At 43.3% G+C, this 13,400-nt stretch overlaps 1 protein-coding gene across 1 annotated transcript; it reads right to left on the bottom strand.

Annotated features, from left to right (window-relative positions):
* Positions 1 to 4,551: 4,551 nt before the first annotated feature.
* On the bottom strand, positions 4,552 to 10,920 carry LOC123088466 (disease resistance protein RGA5). Its single transcript, XM_044510676.1, has 8 exons — positions 10,696 to 10,920; positions 10,075 to 10,268; positions 9,739 to 9,997; positions 8,957 to 9,179; positions 8,727 to 8,850; positions 8,100 to 8,312; positions 7,100 to 8,013; positions 4,552 to 6,569 (listed from the first exon to the last, which is right to left on the bottom strand). The coding sequence occupies exons 2-8, from the start codon at positions 10,237 to 10,239 to the stop codon at positions 4,673 to 4,675; spliced, it is 3,795 nt and encodes a 1,264-aa protein (XP_044366611.1). The 5' UTR covers positions 10,240 to 10,268; positions 10,696 to 10,920; the 3' UTR covers positions 4,552 to 4,672.
* Positions 10,921 to 13,400: the final 2,480 nt, after the last annotated feature.

The following is a 13,400-nucleotide window of genomic DNA, read 5'->3' as shown; positions in this document are numbered from 1 at the left end:
TCTGTTAAAAAATATAGTAATAACTTCGTAGTTAGCAATGATATGATGTACTAGTTTTAGAAGTGTGCAAAAAGATGCACGAATGTTGTAATAGTAAAAAATCATACCAGGGTATCCCCATTGTAGTTACCGTAGTTCAACACGTGCACTAGTGGCACGTATTGACCATAATGTTGAGGAGTTCGATTGTAGACATTGTAATTCTCAAGATCAGTACAAAATCCGACCAGATGATTTTTCTCCTGATAAGTTAGTTCAGAGCCTTCGGTGTAGTAGGTTCTGTCTACCATCTTCCGCACATTCTTTGAAGAATGAAAATAAGCTGTCAATGGAGAATAAGTTGTCAACTATTTTCAAATAAACAATATAAATTACTTAATAACTATGTTAAGCTCACATGGGGGAAGAATTGGAGGTGTATCCACAAGGACGAAAATCGTAGGTCTCTCTTGCTCGATTGTAGGATCACCAAGATCCATGGTAACAAGCATACCCTCATCAAAACCATACATCTTGCAAAGTGCTTCCCAATTTTTGCAACCAAAATGGGTTACACTCTGAGCATTATACAGCTTTACTTGAAAATCCACACCATGATGGGTACTTAGGATAATTTTTTTGGTTTTGAAACTTTCATGGTCTTCAAAACCCATCCTCTCCAAGACATAGCGTCTTGCAAAGCATGGGATAAGCTAGTCAAATTGGAAAAGATGAAAAATATTGTCATGATTAAAATAGTTGAAGTCATGAGTAATTACGAAAAAAAACTATTATCGTCGGTTGCGTACCGTATGAACATCGAAGGTCTCCTCGAGCTTAATGCTGAAGCGCCGATCTTCGTCCAGCACAATGAACCAGTCGCAGATACCTCGGTCGTCGTGGCACCAGTCGTACTGCCCTGGGCGGTTTTCGTCGTCCGATGAGTACGACATTTCCGGCCTATACGTTCATAATTCAAATATTAAACTAGATCATTATTATTAATCACGGGTTGACTATCGATGATCGATGTACGTAGCTCCTCCTTTCATTCTCGAATGCATTATTAATTATATCAAATTGTCTAGCACACGGGAATGAAGGAGAAATTATCCAATATGAGCATTCAAATTAGCATGCATTCAATAATTATAAGCAAAAGTACATCATCTCTTGGTGTACGTACATCGTCGAATATTATTACTAATACAACCAGAACCGTAGCTCCCAACGGGTATCGACGCGGGCGGTGGACACCCAAAGATAAGGAACCATCACAGGATCATAGCTCCAGTGAGATCCCTGAAGAACCTGCCAGGTATTGTCGAACCTCCCCTCCAATGCAACCATGTAGCGACGGATGTGCTCGTCCTCCTCGCTGACACGGTGATGTACCACCTCCGCGGTGTCCGGATGCCTCACCACCGTCACTGGCCCACGCGACCGCCACCAAACAAGGATCGGGTCAACAACGGGCTGCCTCCTCACCAACCTACGTTCCCCGGAAGGTAGCACCTCCCAATACCAACCCGGCGGAGCCCAGTCCCGAACATGGCCCTGATCAAGCAGGCCTCCACCGCCGAGTCGACGACGACGAGGATGCGGGATAGGCATCGCCGACGTCGACGCGGGAACTACTTCTATATATAGTTAAATAAAAGTAGTTTTATTAATTAAATCAACTATGTAGTTCAACTACTAAGCACTTACTATAAATAAATACTAAAAACAAACTACTTCTATATATAGTAAAATAAATTAGTTTATTAAATCAACTAGCTAGTTCAACTATATATAAACTACTTCTTATTTTTTTTCCTTTTTCTAAATACTATGAACAAAAAAATCATTAAAATTCTATGAACAAAATTAATTACACAATCTAAATATCACCAAAAAAATCTATATAGGCGGCGCGGTGCAGGGGCGACGACGGGCTCGGGGCGGCGCGGGGCAGGGGCGACGAGGACAGCGGGCTCGGGGCGGCGACGGGGACGGCGGGCTCGGGGCAGGGGCGACGGCTGGCGACGACGACGTCGGGGCGCGGGACGCGGGCGGCATGACGGGGCGGCGCGGGACGCGGGCGGTGATTGGGGCGGCGATGGGGGCGGCGACGACGGCGGGCTCGGGGCGGCGACGGGGACGGCGGGCTTGGGGCGGCGTGGGGCGGGCTCCGCGGCGACGGCGGCGAGGAGCAGAGGCTCGGGGCAGGGGAGAAAGAGATGGGATTTGGCGAAAACAGCCAAGTCCAGTATATATAGCAAGAGCATTGGTCCCGGTTGGAGGCACCAACCGGGACTAATGCCCCCTTTAGTCCCGGTTGGTGCCACCAACCGGGACCAAAGGCCTCATTTCAGCAGCGCAAAGGGCGGGAAACGAAGACCTTTGGTCTCGGTTGGTGGCTCCAACCGGGACCAAAGGGGGGCATTGGTCCCGGTTGGTCCGACGAACCGGGACCAAAGATTTGCATTTGTACCGGTTGGTTCCATGAACCGGTACCAATGGACCCGTGTAACTACTTTTTTATTTTTTGCAGCTATTTTTTTGTTGATTCTTCCTGCAGCTGTTTTTTTAGTCCCACCTCGCCAAGCGAGAGGCAGTCGCAGTTTATAAGCCCTGAGTGCAGAGACGATGACGAAGAGGCTCAATGCTCCTGCACGTTGGTTAGCTTCAAGCCTTGAGGAATACGGTAGACTGCACAGAGCTATGTGCAGTGCAGTTGATACTATTCCGAAAGGCTTGAAGCAAATTAACGAGCATTGCACCTCTTTTTTATTTTTAATGACTTTACTAAAAAATAATTCTGACCGTTGCAGCCGGCGATGGTGGTCATCTCTTTAGTCAGAGGTGGTCGGCCTGAGGCTGGGTGTTCGGATCTCGGGATCCGTCATCTGGCACCAGCTGCGAGTCGGGGAGACGTAGTTGCCGGTGAAAACCGAGCTGACGACGGGCGATGGCGGCGTTCCATGTCGTTACCATGATGAAGGCATCGTCGTGTGACTACCGTTGACCCACTCGTATTGCTCTGGAGGAAAACCCTAGGATCTGGTGTTCCAGACCGGACGATGACGGCACTGCGGTGTTGTTTCTCTCTTGGGAGCATTGTTTTGTGGAGCAGCGCTGGAAGTCAGAGGAAGGAGGTGGAGCGGCTTCGTCTTAACGAGCATTGCGCCTCTTTTTTATTTTTAATGACTTATTACAACTCAGAAATAAAAACAAAAGAATAAATATAACAGAAAAGAAAAAAAACTATATAGAAAACTACTCAGAAATGAATAGAAGCAAAAAATAGTTGTGATTAACTGTACTAAAAAAGGAGCATATATCCTTATTTTTAATGGCTTATTACAACTCAGAAATAAAAAGAAAAAAATAAATGTAGCAGAAAAGAAAAAAACTATATAAAAACCACTCAGAAATAAATAGAAGAAAAAATAATTTTGATTAACTTTACTAAAAAAATAGCATAGATGTTTATTTCTAATGAATTATTATAACTCAGAAATAAAAACAAAAGAATAAATATAACAGAAAAGAAAAAAAAACTATATAGAAAACTACTCAGAAATGAATAGAAGCAAAAAATAGTTGTCATTAACTGTACTAAAAAAGGAGCATATGTCCTTATTTTTAATGGCTTATTACAACTCAGAAATAAAAAGAAAAAATAAATGTAGCAGAAAAGAAAAAAACTATATAAAAAACCACTCAGAAATAAATAGAAGAAAAAATAATTTTGATTAACTGTACTAAAAAAGGAGCATATATCCTTATTTTTAATGGCTTATTACAACTCAGAAATAAAAAGAAAAAAATAAATATAGCAGAAAAGAAAAAAATATAAAAAACTACTCAGAAATGAGCATAGATGCGCTTATAGAGGAAAATCAACTTAAATTCATAACGAATTTCAATCGAAATCCGTATGAATTTAGGCTAATTTCCCTATATAAAGGCATCTATTTTCATTTTCAGAGGAGCTCAATAAGGCAGAGAGGGAGGGGCTTATAAACTAGTCCGATTCCCCTTCGGTTGGCGAGGTGGGACTAAACTCTGGCCACAACGAGGACCAACCCTTTAGTCCCGGTTGGTGGTATGAACCGGGACTAATGGGCATCCTTTAGTCCGGTTCGAGCCTCCAACCGGGACCAATAGTGGTGGGCCAGGAGCGAGGACCATTGGTCCCGGTTCGTCCCACCAACCGGAACCAATAGGTCCAGACAAACTGGGACCAATGGCCCATGTGGCCCGGCCGGCCCCTGGGGCTCACGAACCGGGTCCAATGACCCCATTGGTCCCGGTTCTGGATTGAACCGGGACTAATGGGCTGGACCGGCCTGGACCATTGGCCCCTTTTCTACTAGTGCCCAGTTATGTACACAGGCATACGATGTTAACTACCTGACCTAGCAATTAACACCAAGGGGTTTAAGTTAAGTATAAGCAAGCATGGTACGTATACTAGACCAAATGCATCCTCAATCCTAGCATTCCTGATCTTCCAATCACAAAATAATCAGAATACGGCACATGATGCATCCACCTGCTTAATCATCAGGATTGCAGCCATTATAGGGAAGATCAGGAGCTAGCATGCATTCATTAATAATCAGAGTTACAGCCATTATATACATTTAGTTTACAAAAAAATCTAGTTCTTGATCTTCTAGATGTGAGCCAACAAGCTGTTACTTTACCTACTAACGGAAGGGCGGTTTGGGTGCACCAGCGAAGCCTCCTTGAACGCGCACACAACATCATGAGAGGCCCCGTCAAGTCGGATCTCCTGGAGGTGTAACAGGTGCTCCATGCCGACTGGTATGGTACCACCCCAATGCACCACACTGAGACAGAGGATTCGTAAGTTGGGCATAGCCCCTGCCTCGAACCCCAGGTACGCTGTAATGTCTTTCCGAGAACTACAATAAAAATACTCCAGAACTAGGAATAGTCCTGTGCCTAATATAGCTCTTTCAGCAGGGATTTTACCCGCTCCAAAGTTGAGGTAGACGAGGGAGGGAAGCTCTCCAAGAAGATGAATCTCCTCAGTTGACGTCTCCTCAACCTGCAGCTCAAGGACGCGCAGACAATGGAGACCATCCATCCATTTCGGAACTCTGCAGAACCACCATGTTCTCATGCAAAGTCGCTCCATATGTTGAAAAGGATTGGATAATGAGCCCAGCTGCAGGTTCTCACTCTCAAGATGGCAACCAAAGATGCGCAGACATTCGAGGTTACGGAGCTTTCCAATGGACAAGGCCAAAGCATCAACTTTTTGCGTCCCCAAACTGAACTCTTTTTTCACACTCAGTTCCCTCAGATTGGTCAGCTTGCTGAGATCCATAATATACTTCAGGGAGATCTTTTCCAGGTCAAACTCTTGCAGAGTGCGCAGTGATTTCATATTCTCGATACCTTCCGGCGGGTCTGTACAATTTGGAAGACCCAGATAGGACAGGCGGGGCAAATGAACTATATCTGAAGGGATGCTCTTTACCAGCCTGCATTTCTGTATGTCCAGCGTCTCCAAGTAAACAAGCTTACCAAGTTCAGTAGGGAGCTCTATTTTCCCATCGACTCTAACCATCACACACCTCAGCTGAAACAGTTGGCTAATGGCAGTGAGGTCAACTGTATCCTTTCCCCTAACAATGATGAGCACCCTGAGATACTTGAACCACAAAAAAGGTGGTATGGGATTCTCAAACAATATAAATGATCGAACTTGTGGCAGTCTAGCAGCAATAGCCATATCATACTCATATGTTGCTCCACCAATAGCCATGGAGCTCAGGGATAATCTGCGAACATTGTACTTGCAGCCATGCATCAGTCTTGCCATGTCCTCAGAATTGTACGCCACACTTAGAAAATTGTCTTCTACACACTTGATTAGGATCAAATCAAGCATCATGTCATGTACTGTGCAAGACAACACCTCTCCATACTCAGTTTTTGATGGCTGAATCATACTTCTATTGATGAGCTCATTGAAATAACTCCTGCCAATATCCTCCAAATCTGACCCATGTAAACTGCTGACGAAGCCTTCAGCTATCCATTGTCTAACAAGATGATCCCGCCATATAATGTGGTCCTCAGGATACATACCAAGGTACAAAAAACATGCCCGGAGATGAAGAGGAAGATGCGTGTAGCTAAGGTTTAATATGTTATTCATCTCTTTCAATGAAGGACTTGTGGCAGATTGGGCACCCAGAGATTTCCTTATGCTCTCCCAGTGTTTCCTTGACCTCACTTGAGTAGCTAATAGGCTAGCTATAGTGATAATTGCAAGAGGCAATCCGCCACACTTCTTCAGAATTTCAGCCGCAACGTCTTTAAGATAAGGTGGACAAACAACTTCAGACCCAAATACTCTGTTCGAGAATAACATTCTTGAATTCTGTTCATTGAGGGGCTTCATTGTGTAAATGCACTTACGGTCATTGTGACAGGCCACACTAGCCACATCTTCCACTCGTGTCGTTACTATTATTCTACTCCCATTTCCATTTTCTGGAAAAGCAAGACTAATAGTATTCCATGCTGATTGATCCCACAAGTCATCAAGTACAATAAGGTACCTGTTGAAATGTTTGCACAGGTTACATCGTATCAGAATATGACTAAGTTGAAGACAAAAGCATCAAAAATTAAAATGGACTAGATGAAAGAAATATGTTGCTCATATGGCTAAATTAGCATGATCACATAATATACAAGACGGGATAACAATGCCTGGCTGAAGAACGTTCATTATCATTTGGTCAGCTTATGCCTGTATATTGTAGCCACCTAGCATTCTTCACCTATGAGTATTCGGTCCTGTCTCTCAACCCCTACGAGTCTTTTCCAATAAACAACTAAGCAAGTTTTTACATTGAATGAAAAAACGTACAAAACTTCAATCAGTTGTTCCGAAGGTGTGTTTCTGCTCTAATGTTTTCTTTAAAATTTTGAATATCTATCACGAACATACAAAACAAGAAAACAACAAAACTTCCTACATGCATGGGAAAGCAACTCTAACCAAAATATGTACTAACCAATTAATTGCTACTTCAAATTGAAGATGGGCAGCCAATGCCAGTGACTATAGGAAGTAAGTAATTACCTTTTATCTACGAGATACTTCCTTAGCTCTTCAATGATGTCTTCAAACCCGCAATCATGAGAAGACACACTTATCCCAACTTTCAATTGTAGGCGACTGAGAAGCACTCTCATATCAGGCTTCTGTGAAACTGAAATGAATGCCACACTGTTGAAATGCCCCCTGATCTTATCATATACCTGTTTGGAAAGTGTAGTTTTACCCAGACCTCCAAAACCAACAACAGACACAACCTTGAGTTTTTTCTGAGTATCCATCAACCAATTGGCAACCTCCTCCCTTGGGCCGTCAATGCCCACAAGGCTAGTTGCCTCCTGGTAGACTGCTGACAGCCGAGGGTCGACACCCACAAAGCTAGGCTTGCAATCATCAATCTTGTAGCTCTCACGTCGAGCATTTGCTTCTACCACAAGAGTCTTGAGCTCTTCCATCTGGTTGGCAATCCTATGAAGCTCGCACAACCTCTTGTGAAGTTCAGCAGCCTCCCCGGTGAAGCTTGCTTCAGCATCCTCACCTCCAAATTGGCGCATGAAGTCATCAATGCAATTCTCCATGTCATAGGAGATCTCCCTGACATCATCCCTCCAATTTTTTACTGCTGGAGCGAGCTCATCCATGAGCTCCAGCTGCTCAAGGACAGCGTTTATGGTGCTCAACTCCTTCTTGAGGAAGGACGCCTGCTTCCTCACCTCTTTGCGTTTAATGTACTCGTCACCCATGAGCTTGGCAAGCTTGGCACTGAGGGTGCTCATCACCCCAGTCGCCACAATCACTGTTGTTGCCTTCCCCTTACTCTCTAGGCTCACTTTGCCATCCTCCTGCTCTACCTCCAGCACTGATGGCTGCAGTTCGGATGCTGCAGCGGAATCATCCATGAACTTCAATTCATCCACCAACTTGGAGGCAAAGCCTATCTGCAACAAAAATGAAAAGAAGGTCAGGACAAATCACTAAATAGTTAAATGGTGGATCATATACATTTACTATTGAGTAATTGTACCTGCCCTTCTGTCGAGGTAGCTACATCACTTGTAATAGACCAGTTTGAAATTTCCGCTTCACCCAGTATTCCACGAATGATAAACCATGTAGCAGGCCTATTCCTTGGGTCATAGTTCCTGCATTTTATCCCTATCTCAACACATACTTTTACTTGTTCCAATGTTGTCTGGCTCTCTGATACCCCGAACTTGTTTGCCCAACTTTCAACTACCTGCTAAATTAACAACTGTAATGAATTACGAAAAAAGGGTGGCATTTAGAATTGAATTGAAAAATGTGGATTTTAGAACTGGAAAATGGGAACACTGAACTGTATTGATTTAGGATTGGAGACCAAATGCAAGGCTACCTACCACAAACAATTTTAAATTTCTCACTTGATCGATTTCAGTGTTATTAATCTTTCGATGCACATAATGACTTCAAAAATCATAATCATTTCTATGTTACCTTTTTTGGAAGATCAGTACAAAGAGAACATTCAAATCTTGAAATTTGCAAACCCTACTGTTAATTAGATACTCTGATTGAATATGTGTTGCATTTTTGTTTAACAACGTTGTAGTTTGCGCTAAACATGTTGTCTACAATGTTCTTCTTGGAACCTCATATATAATATAATTACCTCCTCAACATTAGAGCATTCCTTATGTCTCATAAGGATCTCCATGATTATAACGCCCAAACTATATATGTCTGCCATGCAGGTAATTTCTCCATTATTTAAGAATTCTGGTGCCATATATCCCCTGCATAAAAATTAATGTAATTTATCTGATACTGATAAAGTGTATGCAAAAAAGTTGCTATATTACTGATAAAACATTAAGTCCTCAAAGAGAATTGCGAGCCTACATCGTCCCAAGCTTGTTTTCAGTAATAGCCCGACTCTGGCTCCCACTTAAGCGGTGTGATAGACCGAAATCCGCAATTCTGGGCACCATGTTATCATCCAATAGTACATTCTGAGGTTTGAGGTCCATGTGAATAATACGTTGTTGATGAAGATAATGTACGCCCTCACAGATGCCCTTGATTATTTGGTAACATGTGGTCCATTGAAGTTGACAAGATGCATCTGTGGAGAGTATACAATACAACAAATAGTTAGTACTATATGCGGTGGGATAAGCAGTCCAATAAAATGAAAAAGGGCCTTCAAGAATGATTGCCCGATTTTCAAAGCCAGTATGCTAACGAATTCAAAGGAAGTTCTCGAAAAACCTATCTCATTGCCAAAACGTGGGTGTCACAATTGGGGGGAAAAAGTAGCTACCACTTCAGTTCAAAATTCAGGTGCAAATATGTGGGCTTGCCAACATATTTGGCTTGGAAAACTGAGATGCTCTGAATTTTAGTTTGGTCATTCGATTAAGCTCTATCCACAACAGAAGATAGTTGTTAGAGCACTCTCTCTGAGGCAAAGAGGATGAGAATTCAAAATATGTCCAGACAGAAGAGTGCATGTTTTGCAGCGGTATAAGAACAGAGCTGAAACTACCATTTAGTGTGCAAAAAGAATTAACAAATCTCAGCAGAGTGGCAACCAATAAATACTCTGGACTGTAGTTGGTAGACATTTACTACTACTACATAGCAGAAATGCAAGGAAAGGTATAAGGCTAATCTGATTTTACCCGAGAGATAGTCAGCAAGGCACCCTTTGGGCATGTACTCGAAGCAGAGCAGCCTATGCCGCACGTCTGCCAAGACATGCTTCCCGTCATATGGCATCAGTACTTGCTGCGTTTCAGAGCAGTACCCGAGAAATCGCACGGTATTCTTGTGCCTGACCACCGCGAGACAGGTGACCTCGCTCTCGAAATTCTTGTCCAGGATCTCGTACCTCTCGAAGAGCCGCTTCACGGCGACAGTGCGACCACTTGGAAGCACTCCCTGCATCTCACATAGAACCGTGTCAGCTAGATTGTCTCTGGTAAATTAATTTCAAAGCAGAGGGTCTGGTTGCTTACCTTGTAAACCGCTCCGAACCCGCCGCTGCCAATTTCATTATCTTCAGAGAAGTTTCCTGTGATAGCCTTGAGAAGCGAGAAAGGCAGATCGACAGGATCGGCATTTTCGTCGAGCAACACTTTCTCGAGAGCAGCAAGTTCGCTGTCTTGGCCGCCATCCGTCATCTCGGTTGTGAAAGTCAGGTGTTATTCTCCTGAAGCATGAATAATTAGTGTTGTTCATTAGCCGTATTATTCAGTTGCCTGGAAAATAATCAGGTTACAAAAGTCGACTGAAACCAATACAGTACTATGTATTTGGGGCAATTGAAGAACTAGGGATTGCAGAAAAAATTAGTATATCTATCTGATGTCTGAAGTAGATCTGAAAAGTCTGAAAGGGACGGATGGACTTTTTCTCTTGATTAAAACAAACAAAAAAACATCTATGTGAAATCTGAAGAAGACGTCGATCTAAAAAGTCTGGAAGAGACCGACAGGACTTTGTTCTCCATTATTAGCAACAAAAAAGCATCGAAGAAAAAGGGATCCCTGATTAGATCTATGGATTACGGATCTAACACTAACTAACAAGGGGACGAGCACCCATCTATCACCATCTTAGTGGCTTACGGTAGGTACCTTTCTCTGCCGGGGAAGCGACGCCGCGGACCAAGGATGGCTGCCGTCGGGCCACAGAAGAACCTGACGGGATGATTGGAGGTGTGTGGAGGCGGCGCCCTCGCCAGAGAAGTACTTCCGGGGAGGGTGGGGGCTGGAGAGGCGGAATGCGGAGGGCGGAAAGGCCGTGCCGACAATGGAATGGAGGACGAGCAGGCTTGACCTGGATGAAGTCTGCGGGCGGAGACTAACTGAATGGAGTATGCACTCCAGACTTCACATCCGCGTTTGTCTACCTTTCCGTGATGCCCGTGAGGCAAGTTAATAGCATAAAACCATCATATTTGGGGCTTTTTCTGCAGAAAACCACCTGGTCCCTAATTATTTGCAAATCGCACCGCGCATTCAGTAAACTTTTTGCAAATAGGGTTGCTCGCTTTGCAGAGTTTGAGGGCGTTTCCGACAGGTGGGACTCAAAACAGGGGATGTGCCGTAACGGCCGGGCGGACGGCGTCGTTAGGTCGACACCTGGTCTAACCGATGCGGTCGGCTCACCCGATCGCACCAGCTCTCACTCTCTTGCCCGCACTCTCTCTCTGCAGTTCGTGCTCCCACTCATGGCGACGGCCAAATCCCGCGACGGAGGCGCTGCTGATGCTAGGTGCGGCGTTGATGGAGATCCGCCGGAGTTCGGTGGTAGCTCAAATCCATCTCAGCTGCAGCTTCCTCCCCAACTGCCGGCGGCAAACAAATCAGTTGAATCCGCGGCGGCGACTGCATTCGCCCGAGCTGTGAAGGAAGATCCGACGGGCAGCCAGAACTGAGCATCCCCGTTCGGCGGCGGCTGGTAAGTAATGCATACCTTCTCCCTTTTTTCCCCGATTGGGTTTGTAGGTTAGGTTTCTAGGGTTAGGGTTCTAGGGCTGGTGTTTGTGTGTTTGGGTTCTAGGGTTAGGCTTCTCAGGCCATTGTTCTTGCGTTAGTGTTCTAGGGTTAGGGATGATGCATTCTCTGAATATTAGTATACAGATGTGTTAACTGAAACTGTATATATGTTAACTGAATTTTTTTCTGAATATTTAAATGAAAATTTGTCTGAATATTTAGTTAATTGAAGTGTTACCTTATCTGTTAATTGAACACTTTTCTAGATATTTAGTTAATTGAAGTGTTAACTTATCCGTTAATTGAACATTTGTCTGAATATTCTGTAAACTGATAACTTTTTACTGCATTTTTTAACTAATCTATTAACTGAACTTTGAATATAACTTTTAAAGTATCTGTTTACTGAATAGTTTACTGTAATTTTGTTTGTAGTTTGAATGATGAAGTCTGGGAAGTTAGATGTTATTTCTTTGACAGAGATAACTTGGAGAGAAATATAAGCTTGTCAGACATAACTTTCTGCGATCTAGTTGCACTTGTAGAGCTAGAAGGCTATTGTTGTAGAGATTATATGTACTAGTAGATACCCCGCGCGTTTCGGCGGGAAATTGAGCAAAAAAAATTACTTTAAGAATAAAACCGTAAAAATATATAAAAAAGATGATTGAAAAAGAAAGAACATTATCATTCAGATTAAGCACATATCTTTATTTATAGTGGAATAATATTTTTCTTCAATTAAGAACCTTCTTTTCTCCATGTTTTTGCTTTCTCCAAATTTCTTGTCTAAACAGTGCAATAAATATGAGAGGGTGGTGGTCAGAGTTTCATATATCAAGCAAAAATTTAAACATTATGAACATAGTATTTGTGAAAAGCTTCCTCCCATATTTCCTTCTGTTGATGTTTGTGTCTCCTTTAATGCATCTTTTGGTTGCTGCATATATCTGTTTGGAAGAATTGACAAAAGAATATTAGTACTGCTAAACTATGCATGCTATACTTGAGGCAAATAAAGGATTTCATGAATCTGACTGAACCATATTGCATTGTCTAGTTGACAGAAGTATATTGGATAGACATAGGGTTAATCTGATTGAATCGTTTATTTTGTCGGCACCAGAAATTTATTCGATCAATACAAACGGAGTAAATCTTAACAGAAAGAACACTAAACATTCTTACCTTCCCAATCCTCTTTAATTTGGTAGATAGTAGAAGAGTCACGTCATCAAACATCTTTCTAGCAACCTAAGTATCTTGAATCAACAATGGTCATAAATTTGTTGTCATAGACTATAACACATCACTTAAATAGATGAAACCAGCATGTATTGTAATTCTGACGCAAGTGCATGTACCATCAGATGCCACGGATGGATGACGTGAGGTTGATTCTTGGTTTAGGATTCAAATCAATAGGTGGGTTCAGCAAAATCTGAAACAAAGGGAAAATATGTCGACTCATGTATATCTTGTAGTACCTGGACATGGATGTGCAAGTGGAGGTCGTCAAGCATCCTGCTGATGGACCTAATCAATTCCAAGGTCGTCGTGATGCTCGAGGATGAGACCATCAGCAGCTATCTTGCACGCGTGATCTCCCCTCGACGCCACGCCCACGCGGAAGTCTTATACAGCCCGTGATGTACACATCCGGCTGAACATCGTCAGGGCTGGTGTTCAAGACGATGATTTACGCGCTCATAAACTTGGGCTAATGAACCACAGTCGACACTATACTGGCCCTGCGGCCCTGTCGCGTGGTCGGGAAGGTGAGCAGAGGACACGCGAGACGCGCCGGCACCGAGCATGGTTCGCTGCCGCCACAGGGAGTC

This window comes from Triticum aestivum, chromosome 4A (genome assembly GCF_018294505.1).
Source record: "Triticum aestivum cultivar Chinese Spring chromosome 4A, IWGSC CS RefSeq v2.1, whole genome shotgun sequence".
Classification (NCBI taxonomy): Eukaryota; Viridiplantae; Streptophyta; class Magnoliopsida; order Poales; family Poaceae; genus Triticum; species Triticum aestivum.
The sequence above is the reverse complement of the archived record's forward strand: the minus strand, read 5'-3'. Positions and strand labels throughout refer to the sequence as shown.